This window comes from Cnephaeus nilssonii (assembly GCF_951640355.1).
Source record: "Cnephaeus nilssonii genome assembly, chromosome: 23".
Taxonomy (NCBI): Eukaryota; Metazoa; Chordata; class Mammalia; order Chiroptera; family Vespertilionidae; genus Cnephaeus; species Cnephaeus nilssonii.
The window spans coordinates 6022628-6035599 of record NC_137094.1 but is presented as its reverse complement, the minus strand read 5'-3'; the positions used below and the strand labels follow the sequence as shown (position 1 = coordinate 6035599).

The following is a 12972-nucleotide window of genomic DNA, read 5'->3' as shown; positions in this document are numbered from 1 at the left end:
ACCAATCTTATTGCCTAAACTCAGCTGTATTTTTTCTTTTGGGTCATTTTTGATATATATATATATATATTTATTTATTTATTTATTTTATTATTTTATTTTTTTTGAGAAAAACAATCTCCGTAAAGAGATTAAACTTAGTTGAAGAAGCCAACCAAGATCAGACAGGGTGCGTCATTTTTCTTAAGCCAGTCTTTTTCTCTTCACAAGTACAGAAATCCCAGACACATCCCTTAAAATTCTGCAAAATTTTACCGGGAAATAAAAAACATGGAGGAAATGAGACTTTTCTAATAGTACTCTCGGGAGTGGGCATCCATGTTACAGGATCACCACGTGTCTCCCACCCCCACATCCTGTTTCTTCTGGGGAAATGCAGTAAATGGTTTGGGCGCCCAGGTGGTTTATTTTCCCAATTAAACTAAAGGCATGCTTAATATACTAACAATAAACAAATTAATATATTACAGTTCTTTTCCTGAATCTTTTCCTATTCCGCTCTTCATAGCATTGACTGGCCTTTAAAGTTATTTTAGCTAAAATCTGCCTGTCCCAAGGCATCCTATGGTAATTTTTAAACAAAGCAGAACAAGACCCCACATAGTTAAAGATGACAACGGCACTCTTTTTCCTTGAGCCTGATTTAAGAAAGTACTTTTGGCATTTGAATTTCTTTATCCTTGAGCATGGAAGCTAAAAATTTACAATGATATTTTTGCCTTTTGGTTGAATCCTTCCCCATTATGGCCTGGCTTAAAACAAAAGACGTTCCTGCCCACTCTGGATCTCGAATTCCAAAGTTTGGTACGGGCTTTATGTGCAGTGAATCTCCCCACCGAATTTACCGGTGAACCCCACCTTTACCGGTGATTAATTTCTTGGCTCTGGTGAATCTTCTTCTGCAGATATCCCTCGTTGAGGTGCCAGAAATGCTAGGGTCTTTTCTGCAGCTAGGGTTCAGGAATCTGGAGAAGGGCTGCGAGTAAATGAATAAAGAGACTAGAGAAGAAATATAAATTTGGGAGGCAGGGGGGAGCCAGGGGAGGCTCCACTTTCTAGTGAATGTCTGGACCCACGGCTTTTTATTTGCTGGAAAACACTTTGGCCTTTTAGGAATGCAATCAGGTAAAGTTTGATAAACAGGAAAAGATTATCAGGTTAGAGGAAATGCCTACAGCTATTGCAGATCTTCAGCCCTGCTGAAGCCCCAAGGTCCATCAGCCTTCTGATGAACTTCTTGCATAATTATGACCTGCTGGAATTTGCCACCAGCGCCTTGGACCATCACTTTGTGACCCCTGGATCTCTCTTCAAGGCTCCCATGGGGTGGAATTTCCAGATCTCTCTTTAGAAGCACCTGTTACAGTCAAGAATTCTCCTTTAAGTCTAATTAAATTCTCAGCTGAGATTTTTGTGAGTCAGCAGTGTGCAATGGTTAAAAATACAGATTCCACCTGCCTGTGTTTGAATCCTTTCCTCTTTTTACTAACATCTTGGGGAAATTACCTAACTTTTCCTCATCTGTAAAATAATAAAAATAGTACCTACCACACAGAGCTAATGTGAGGATTAAGTGGATATGAATATTTAAAGCACTTTAAAACAGAGCCTGTAAGACTTAATAAAAACTTGCTATCTCTGTATTCTATTACTATTAACCCGACAGCCTGGAGGTATTTTTTCTCACCTCCGGACAGATCATGATCATGGTATCAGGGATATGAGTGAGATGTGAAGACTGTTCTTTCTAGAAGTCTTAGGGGAGATGTCTGCTCCTAAGCCAGAAAGCTAATTAACCTGCTGTTCTCACCTGCTAGCGACTTCGTTTCTGTCTCATCCCCTGTTCTACTTGTCCCTCCTGTCAGACTCTCCACAGCTCCCGAGATTCCCCTCGTCCCGTGGAGGCTGCTGCTTGAATATGTTGGCTATAGGTGACTCTGTAAAAGGAGGTTCAGAGTGCATGTTCTAAGACTCTTGACCACTTTCCCCCCAGAGAGATCGGAACCATCATCAGGTCGCTGGGATGCTGCCCTAACGAAGGAGAGCTGCATGATCTGATTGCAGAGGTGAGTGGCCGAGCAAGGTTTGTCAGCAGACTGTGCGACTCCGGCTCCTTGTTATTGAGAACCTTTTCACCTGAAAGTAAAAATGCCCTAAACTGATAAACGGCTCAGTGAAAACATGAGGGCAGCTATGTGAGTTATCCAAGCAGCAGGATCTGAAAGAATTAATAGCAGATCTGAGAAAATGGCTATAACTAAGTAACGCAATGGATCAAGTGAGAGCCCACTTTAGGTAGTGTATTCTCTAACATTAGTTAAAAAAAGGCCAGTAGCCACAGGGACTGACTAGATACAGACAGGGTATTGACAGATGACAGGAGCATTCTAAATAAAGTCAGTTCAAAGGGGATAGGCAGAAGCAGAAGTAGAGACTAAGGAATTTATATTATTTTGGAAATGGGGACAAAAGGGCCACATGCTGACCTGACAGCTCAGGGGAGGCCTGCATGGCGGTCTTGCAAACTCAGAGACCTAAAGTAACCACAAAGGATGGTCTGAAATGAAACTACCTGAAAGCAGTTATGGTGGGTAGTTACGTCCTAGGCCGGTATCTTCACTGACAAGGTCAACCTTTACCTTAACTGAGCCTATCTGTCTTTTTGCATCTACAATAATGTATCCTTGAAATGTCTGGGTAACTTGTAACTTCCCTTTTTCTGGACCCCTTGGGGCACAACCTAATGTGCCTGGGTGCCAGACAGATACCACAAATTCCTTCATTGTTATCATGTTAATTGTTGACTGTTGGCTATCCTACACCCATCTAAGTATGTGTCTATCATTTTATTTTTATCCAATCCCAGAGGTCCCCCCACCCTGCTTTGCTTTCTCCCGCCTCTCTAGTCTATCATCAGTGGATTTCATGTAACCCACCTACGTCCCTTCTTTGATTGTAGTGTATAAAATAGATGAAAACCTGCCATTCTCCAAGCACTATACCAATCCATTGAGGTTCTGCTTCCCTGCAATTGTTGACAGTTTGGCTCACATAAACTCACAAAAGTTCTTTACAGGTGTGAATGTTTTTACGTTAACAGAAAAAAAAAACTAGCTTTCAGAACAAGTAGTAAACAATAAAATAGTGACCACTTTGCATTGACCAAACAGTCTAAGAATTAAAAATAACTGATTATTTGCAAGAGTGTAGACGAAGGATAGACTTATCTCGTGCAGCTGTACTGAGCAGCCCAGGCCAGAGCTCCATGCCTGTTTGGTTTTCCAGAAAAGTGTCTGATCTCATTTCAAGTGCAGCTTTCAGTTCAACAAAGCAGAGCCCAAAAGGAAAATCGCTGCTGGGTAACCACCTGGAGAAGAGTGTTTTTCAGAAATGCCCTGCTGGTGTGGCTCAGTGGATAGAGCATTGGCCTGCGGACTGAAGGGTCCTGGGTTCGAGTCTGGTCAAGGGCGCATGCCTGCATTGCAGGTTCTATCCCCAGTGGGGGCCGTGCAGGAGGCAGCCAATTAGTGATTCTCTCTCACCATTGATGTTTCTATCTCTCTGTCCCTCTCCCTTCCTCTGAGATCAATAAAAATATATTTAAAAAAAAGAAAAAAAAAGAAATGCTCATCTAGGTGTGTGGGTTTTGGTGGAAGCCAAGGACAACTAAGATAATAAGAGGAAAAGAGAAGGAAGTGGGATTTTATTCCCTTATTCCTTGCACCTAGCACAGTACTTACTTGCTTAACGGGATACAGAAGAGAAGCAGTTGTGGCTGGATGAGTAGCTTAATCTCTATCAGTTTCTCCATAAGTTTGCTTCGAAGGTGAGTGAAATGATGTATAAGAAGACATGTTTTGAGTCCTCAAGCACGATATAAAGTTAAGGAATGGAAGATTAGAAAAATGATTCTTTTGCTCGCATGCCATTACCTTGGTAACTAAAAAGCACTACCGATTTTTCATTATCATTTTATTAAAAGTATTCAATAAAGCAGGAAATCTTTACATTGTTTTTCCATTGTGGGATCCAATGAAGCTATTCTTAGTTTTTGGTTACACGTCTGTTTTTGCACCTAAGAGTATATTTCCTGGGCTCCCTCTTCAACGTTACGGGCCATTATATTCGACCTCAGCTTCTGTGGTTACATCACTCTGCCTGGCTTCCATTACTTGGGGGCGGGGATGGGGCTGCTGGCCAGTCATTCCATGGATATTACCTCGCCCAGATGTGTGTGCGCCTGTTCTAGTTGGCCGTGGCCTGCAGAAGGCCCCCCCAGAACTTCTCAGGGTGCCCGTGCCTTTCTCACCAGCACATTCCGCATGTCCTTGGTGAGGGGTGAGTCCTCTGAGCCCTCCCATGGAACATCATTCTCTGCTGTGTTTCCTGATTCATAATATACCCATTCCAGCCAGCCCCCTTTTCTCAGCTCAGCATTTCGACTTCTCTCAGGCTGGTCACTTATTCCAGGTGTCTAAGGAGCCACCCTCTTCTGTCATCCTTGCCAGGGTGTTAGGTCCTGTGTCCTGAGAATGTGCCCAAAGCCAGTGAATTCTTGCTGATCCAGTCTTCTGTTCCAACACCTCTGACAAACTTTCAGCCAATATCAGGGGCACTCCTCAGCTCCTCCTCGTTCATGCTAGCTAATTCTTTGGGCTGTTTCAGTGTATGTTTCTTCCCTCCCTTATCAGTCCTGCACTTCCCCAGCCTGATGGCTATTCTAGGGTTTAAGCCAAGTATTCCGTGTCCCTGCTAGGGGAGGAGAGGGGGCAGTTCCTGAGGGTACTGTGGCCAGGCCAGGGACATGCTCTGCAGCACAGTGGCGTGCTGCCTTCTACCAGGGAAGGGTGGGTGCAAGCCAGCATGTCTGGGGTCTCCACCTGGATGTTTTCATCCCATGTTCAGTGTGCTAGGGTTTTGTGGCCAGTACCCTGACCTCAAATACTGGTCTTGGCTGTGCAGTTCTAACTTCCATGCCTTTTTAAAAATATATATATCTTTATTGATTTCAGAGAGGAAGGGAGAGGGAGAGAGAGAGAGAGAGAGAAACATCAACGATGAGAATCATTGATTGGCTGCCTCCTGCACATCTCCTACTGGGGATTGAGCCTGCAACCTGGGCATATGCCCTGGGCCGGAATCGAACCTGGGACCCTTTAGTCCGCAGGCCAACGCTCTATCCACTGAGTCAAACTGGCTAGGGCAGTGGTCGGCAAACTGCGGCTCGCGAGCCACCTGCGACTCTTTGGCCCCTTGAGTGTTCTAACGCCACTTCTTCAAAATAGACTCGCCCAGGCCAAAAACCAACTTCTGCGCATGGTCCACGATGTTTCAATCGCACTGTACGTGTGCGCCCGCACGTGCTATTTTGTGGAAGAGCCACTCTCAAGGGGCCAAAGAGCCGCATGTGGCTCGCGAGCCGCAGTTTGCTGACCACTGGGCTAAGGCATAACTTTCATGCCTTTTATTTGTGGATGTCAAACTGTGGCCCACAGGCCAAATCCTCCCCACAGCCTGTTTTGTACAGCATGCTAAGAACTGTTTTTACATTTTTAATGGGTCGGAAATACTCTCAACAATGAAAATAAATGAAAAAGAAAAAAAGAGAAGTGCAGAGGTTGACCACCCTGTTTTATATGTTGCGGAGTCTGCTCTTTCACCGCTGTTGATAAGGGCTTCTTTGTAAGCCATCAAAGAGGCTCCCAGGCTTTCACATGTACTTGGCAACCGCTTGGCACTGGCCCTCAGTTCCTGCTTATTCTGCAGGGCATCAGTGCAGCTACAGTCACCTCGCCTGTTCGTAGGCCGTGTTCTCCCCATCTTTCAAATGCCTGAATCCTGGCCCCTGCAAAGGCATTTCTCTTCACTGGGATTTCCCAGGTCACCTCTGGTTAACTCTTTAGCGGTGAACTGCCCGAGACTGTCCCCAACACCACAGCATCCTTTTGCCTACTTGGCAGAGTGACCCTGTCTCAGAGCTCCATCTAATCACCTGTCTCCTCCGGCCTCTGCTGGCACCACTTGTGATACTTTGGGTGCTGAGAAGCAACAGTGAGCATTAGGTGGTCAAAGGTTCATTGTGGAAAACACCAGTGAGGGAACATCAGCCAGGGGAGGCCAGGAGAGCCATCAGAACCCAGTACAGGTCTGACGCCTGTGAAAGAGGGAAGGAAAGGAGGGAGGGAGGACGGGCTTTAGACTGAGCAACTCCAGGAAACAAAGCAGTGGGGCATTCTCAGTCCAAACTTGGCCGTCAGAGGAGTCCGCCTCCTCAGGATAGCACTTATTTCAGTATCCCCACCACTCAGTTACTGGCTGGGAGCAGCACAGACTAGGGTGGCCTTGGCTTAGACCTGATGGCTAGAGACAGCAGTTAATGACGGTCCTGCGGTTGGAGGTCTGAGGTGGGTTTTCATGGCTGCCGCAGTTGTCGTCTGGGAGAGCCGTAATGTGAGCCAGGGGTGGAATGTCCAGTAGGATATGGCCAGAGAGTTGGCTGCCTCGGATTTCCTACCTCTGAGCTCACCATGGCCTGCCTCTCGTGTTCAGGAATGGCACCGAGAAGAAAGCTGCTTAGGGATAAAATGAAAGCCTTCATCAGGGCCAAGCAGCGGGCATGGGAGAGTGAGCGGAAGCATTACCAGCCAGGTGGGTCAGTGACGGATCAGAACGGGGCCAGGCTTATCCTGGAATTCGGTCCTGGGCTAAAGAGATGACTCGATAGCAGGGACGATGGTGCTAGTGTTGTCCTCAACATATCTGTCTCCTTAGGCAAACATCTTTCCTGCACGTCTGGCATTGTGGAAGGTGGGAGAAGGGACTAGATCTCCCCTGATTTGTGTCATGTTAAATGATAGAGTTAAAGAAGTGTAGACCTGAGGTACTTGGGGATTATCTAGTATTGGCTACCAGCCATTACTTCAGAATAGAAGTAGGTGAAGTTGGGCTGGGGTGGGGGTTGGGAGGAATGTGTTGTACAGAGAATATACTGAGTGAGTTGTTTCATTGTAGTTGGAAGAAAATAATAAATGGTGCTAAAGTGTGATCAACAGCAGGGAAATCGATAACAGTGGTTTTTCCTCTCACATAAATGTACAACATTTATAAGTAAATGCATTTCATAATTTTATAGAAAGCACAACCATGACTAATACAAATTAAACTAATACAAATTTTTATTTTAAATATTTTATTGTATAAGTAACATTCACATTACAGAAAACTTTTATTTTTTTTTTAAATTTCTTTATTGATTAAGGTGTCACATATTTGTCCTCATCCCCCCATTCCCATCCCACACCCCTCCCCATGGATGCCCCAACCCTCTGTTGAACTTAAGCATTGGTTAGGCTCATATGCATGCACACAAGACCTTTGGTTGATCTCTCCCCCCTCCCCCCACCCTCCCCTATCCTCCCTCTGAGGCCCGATAGTCCGATCGATGCCTCCTTGTTTCTGGTTCTGTTCTTGTTCATCAGTCTATGTTGTTCATCATTTCCCCTAGATGAGCGAAATCATGTGTCACTAGAGATATACTTATAAGAATTGAATGTGCGACGAGCAATAATAGTTATGCTGACAGGCAAATGAATCAGTCTGTAGTGAGTTTCTTTCTGGTCCAACAGTTCTTTTGAGACCCAATATCAATGTTCACCAGTTCCTTATGAGTACATGTCGGCACTGACCCCTCAGCTCTGGATGGTGGACATATGGTGGTAATGCAGGTCCGACTCCCTCTGGTTTGGTCTCGGCCGGATCCAGGGGCACGGCTTCACCCGGATCCAGGGGCCCACGGCCTCACCCGGACCCAGGATCCAGCCTCACCCGGATCTAGGGGCACACGGCCTCGCCCAGACCCAGGATTCAGCTTCATCCGGACCCAGGGGCGCATGGCCTCACCCGGACCCAGGGGCGCGTGGCCTCTCCCAGACCCAGGGTCGCGTGGCCTCACCCGGATCCAGGGGCCCACGGCCTCACCCAGACCCGGGACCCAGGCTCACCCGGATCCAGGGGCCCACGGCCTCACCCGGACCCGGGGCCCAGGCTCACCCGGATCCAGGGGCCCATGGCCTCACCCGGACCCGGGGCCCAGGCTCACCCGGATCCAGGGGCCCACGGCCTCACCCGGACCCGGGACCCAGGCTCACCCGGATCCAGGGGCCCACGGCCTCACCCGGATCCAGGGGCCCACGGCCTCACCCGGACCCGGGGCCAGGCTCACCCGGATCCAGGGGCCCACGGCCTCACCCGGACCCGGGGCCCAGGCTCACCCGGATCCAGGGGCCCACGGCCTCACCCGGACCCGGGGCCCAGGCTCACCCGGATCCAGGGGCCCACGGCCTCACCCGGACCCGGGGCCCAGGCTCACCCGGATCCAGGGGCCCACGGCCTCACCCGGACCCGGGACCCAGGCTCAACCGGATCCAGGGGCCCACGGCCTCACCCGGACCCGGGACCCAGGCTCAACCGGATCCAGGGGCCCACGGCCTCACCCGGACCCGGGACCCAGGCTCAACCGGATCCAGGGGCCCACGGCCTCACCCGGACCCGGGACCCAGGCTCACCCGGATCCAGGGGCCCACGGCCTCACCCGGACCCGGGACCCAGGCTCACCCGGATCCAGGGGCCCACGGCCTCACCCGGACCCGGGACCCAGGCTTACCCGGATCCAGGGGCCCACGGCCTCACCCGACAGAAAACTTTTAAATAGAGAATAATATCCTTTCCAATAATCCATCACCTTAACATAATCACTGTTAGTATATAGTGTACTTCCATGTTATTTTTCTGTACATGTTTTTAACATGACTAATTTTATAGTACAATGCAGTATGTACAATTCTGAACCTTGCTTTTTTCATCTAATTATAACAAAACCATGTTATTACAGAGTTTTCATTATTAAAAAATACATTCCAATTAATGAAAATTGGGCAAGAAAAAAGTAAGGGAATGATCCCTGTGGTAGCTATCATTCAGACACAACCGGAATATTTTATTTTTTAAAACTCAATATTACATCAAAACAATTCTTCCACACTGTTATCTAATTTTTAAAAACGAACATTTCAAGAAGGAAACCCTATCATACAACAACATGGATGAGCCTTGAAGATATGCTATGTGAAATATGCTAGTCGCAAAAAAGGCATATACGTCATGATTCCATTTACATAGGCGGACTCTTAGAAACAGAGTCTTGCTGTTGAAGATGCATTGAGTTTGGATACAGTTAGTTGCTTTATAAAATGTAAAAATGAACAGTGATATTTAAAAATTAACATGTTGTTATATATGTGATTTTGAGTATATCTGTGGACTAATACATTTATATATTCAACTTGACCACAATTCCTTTAGGGATTTTCTCATTAGGGAGAATGAAGATAACTCTTTATTCATCACTCTATTCAGATCTGTATTGTGTTAATCACCATGGCTTCCTTGCCTAAACCACATCTCAACCCAGGATGAAGCTTTCCTCCCATCTATTGCAACAGTTTGAAACATTTGCTTTTGGGATAGATGGATGGAAGAGGACCGCAGTGGTGACCATGGCTCCAACACTTGTTGCCCCTGTCAAACAGGAGCGGACACCCCTGGGGGTAGGAGGACACTCAGGCCCAGGTGGAGAGAAGCTGACACTGATGGGCGTGAGACACTTGGTGTAGCGGAGCCCCTCAAGACCCCCTGCCACTCCTAGAGGATAAAATGGGGAAATTCATGGCTTGATGGCCACTGATGCCCCCATGGCTCCAGATTGTAGAGACTCACAGTTGGAAGGGAGGGACCTTTATCAATGACCTGGTTTAGCCACCTGTTAATTCTTGGAATCTGATGGTCTAGCCCAGAGATGATTCAGTCATTTTTAAAATATGCTTCCAATAATAAGAAAGGGACTTAAAATCCCAAAGAATCTCATATCCTAATTTTTGCACAACAGCCTCTGGAATATTTGGAGTAAATTATTTTTCTAAAATAGGCAGATTTACAATTTTCATATGATAGTTTTGACAAATGTCAATGAATTTTTATTATTATATCCAAGGTAGAGAAATATTTTTTAAATTGTATTTGTGGTTTCTTTTGAAATATGATTTATGTTAAGGTTTTTATATGTGGTATTTAGAGTTTAACTTGAAATATCTTATGATTTTCATATTTCTACTAAAATAGTTAATTCATTTGCATATCTTATTTGGTGACCTGGAACTTGTTGAAATGGAGGTGCTTTATACACCATCTTAACTGCTGATCTGATCTTGCTTTCGTGAAGCATGAAATAGTTCAGTGTGTTGACTGATCGTCGTGTCACTGGGGAGAAATGAATTTCCACTGTGTGTTTTATTGCACCTGTTCGGTGAGTTCAGCATTAGAATAAATAAGGCTTTAATGAGGAAAGAGATGGCCTGCTGATTTCACTGTGGGAATGGGAGCAAAGAGCTCTGGGCTGTGGTCCCACCAAAACACCGGCGCCGGTGAGGACCAGGACAGGCACTTCACCTCCCTGTGCCTGGATACCCTCAGACGCAAAATAGAGGAAGAACATTGACCTTTACCAAAGGAGAGTGAGAAGCAGTATTTGCCTCATGCTTTGACACTTAGATAAGGTATATTTTAAAGTCCCACAATATTTACATAATTACTGAGACTCCTCCATACTGGGCAAGAGGGCGCAGAGAGAATGTGGGGTGTCTGAAGGCACTGGGCAGCCTCCTCTTGTGGCAACCGAGCAGTGGCTTTTCCTCAGGGCGCTACTCCCATAATTCTTAGGAGCAGGAGAAGTCGGTTGGTGTATCAGGACCTTGGTCTCCAGGCGAGCATCTGCTCACACTGTTAAGATGAGTTCACTATAAATGGTATGTGGAGGCTACACTGGGGGATCTTCCTGCAAAGAGGTTTTAATACATTTGCATTCATAAATGCTGTCTATGTTACTTTCCCATCATTACCTCCTTTTCAGCACATTAGCCCTTTTCTTAGGTGAAACAAACTAGATTTGCCTCATACATGTTTGCAATAGCACGATATATTTGCTTGTTTGTTTTTGCCTTTTGAAGAGGAGGGAAGTGTTTGGTGGCTGCCTGTTACTCTCCTCTTATCATTCCAAAGAGGCAGGCCGGGAAACAGCGGAGGCGGAGTCCTCACTGCTAATGCACATACCCTGTCCACTAGGCAGGGGTCCAGGGGCGAGGGACGGGCTGGTAGATATGCCCAGCAATTTAATACATTCTCACCACATTCCATGCTGCACTGTATGGTTGGGAGGCAGAAACAGTTAGGTCTGTATGGTGAGCCAAGGAGGATGTGTGTGAAATTTTAGCACCAGAAATTGATGCTTTCAGGAAGAGGTGTCATTGCATGATATAGAACCAAAAGTGTGTGCACCATTGACAGAAATAATGATTATAGTAGACTTTCAAGGTTCATGAAGCACCTTCTTGTCATCGCATGTAACCTTCACAACAACTAAGGTATCACTGTTCTCTCTGTATTACAAACAAGGACACGAAGCTAGGGCATGAATTTAATCAGAATATTTTAAACTAGTCTTGGCCTAACATGGTGACTACACTGTTGTATTTTTCTATGAAGAAGGCAACATCACTTTTTAAAGACCCTAAGCCATATCAAAGTGAAGTGGTTTTCCCAGCCTGACTCTGCTATAAGTGAAGAAATGGCCATGAATTTCTAGTCTTGGAACTTGTCTGCTGTAAGTTAGGGAATCGTTCTTGACTTCATTTCATTATAAGTTGGTTAATTGAGTTTTCTGCTGAGAAAGTAGGTCTGAAATGCATCATTTTCTCTCAACTCTGTAAAATCAGTTCTAAATTTGGACTATCTGCTTGGTAATCTCCAGTAGATGAGTAAGGAATTATGCTTGATGACAGTGATTCAGTCTTTGGATTAAAATGCCATGCATAGTTAGTAAGTAAATATATCTCACAGCTCCAGAGGTCAGGAGTCTGAGGTCAAGGTGTCGGCAGGCTTGGTCCTGCCATGAGGGGAGGACCTGTTCCAGGCCTTTCTCCTGGCTTGTGCATGACTGTCTCTATGTTCACGTGGTGCTCTTCCTATGTGCATGCCTGTGTGTCCACATTTCCCCTTTTTATAAGGCTGCCAGCCAGAGCGGTTTAGGCCCTACCCCAGTGCCCTCATTTTAATTTGATTACCTCTGCAAGTACCCTATCTCCAAAACAGTTACATAGAACTTCAACCTAGGGATTTTGGGAGGACACAATTCAACCCCAAGTACTCCCTCTTACTCTGCATCTCTCTATCTTTATCACTATCTCTATGTGCTTACTATATGTGTATATATACATATTATATTTGTGTCTTTATATATATGGTTCAGTATTTGATATATTTCTATTAAATCTTAAAGGCATTGCAATACATGGGATTTAAATAATCATTGAGCCATCACTGGATAACAAAACATTTCTAGAAAATAGTATATTTGTATTATCTTACTAATGACCTCATAAATTAACTATTCCGTACCAGAAATAATAGAACCATGTCTTATCCTTCCATATCTTACACTGCTTCCAGATTCTCGGAAGGGCTATTCTACTCTGCTCCTTGTTTCTCTTCTGTGATAGAGGAATAGACCATCTTTTAAAATGCCTTTTAGATAAACTAATGGAATCCAAATAAAGCATGGAGTTTAGTAAATAATTATCAACTAGAGGCCCGGTGCATGACATTCATGCACTTGGGAGGCGGGGGACCCTCAGCCTGGCCTGCACCCTCTTGCAGTCCAGGACCCCTTGGGGGATGTCAGCTGCCAGCTTAGGCCTGATGCCCCCGGGAATCGGGCCTAAGCTGGCAGTCAGACATCCCTCTCACAGTCCGGGACCTCTTGGGGGATGTCTGCTGCCAGCTTAGGCCTGATGCCCCTGGGAATCAGGCCTAAGCTGGCAGTCAGACATCCCTCTCGCAGTCCGGGACCTCTTGCTTCTTACC

At 46.0% G+C, this 12972-nt stretch overlaps 1 protein-coding gene across 2 annotated transcripts in view; it reads left to right on the top strand.

The window, feature by feature from the left end:
* DRC8 (dynein regulatory complex subunit 8) overlaps nucleotides 1-12972 on the top strand; it is an 80193-nt gene that overhangs the window by 40624 nt on the left and 26597 nt on the right. For both annotated transcript variants that reach the window (XR_013813122.1, XM_079763814.1), the window contains exon 3: nucleotides 1994-2066. Coding sequence is in view for 1 of the 2 variants with exons in the window: in XM_079763814.1 (XP_079619940.1) it covers nucleotides 1994-2066 (73 nt within the window). In the remaining variant the exon portion in view is untranslated. The remainder of the gene's footprint in view (nucleotides 1-1993; nucleotides 2067-12972) is intronic.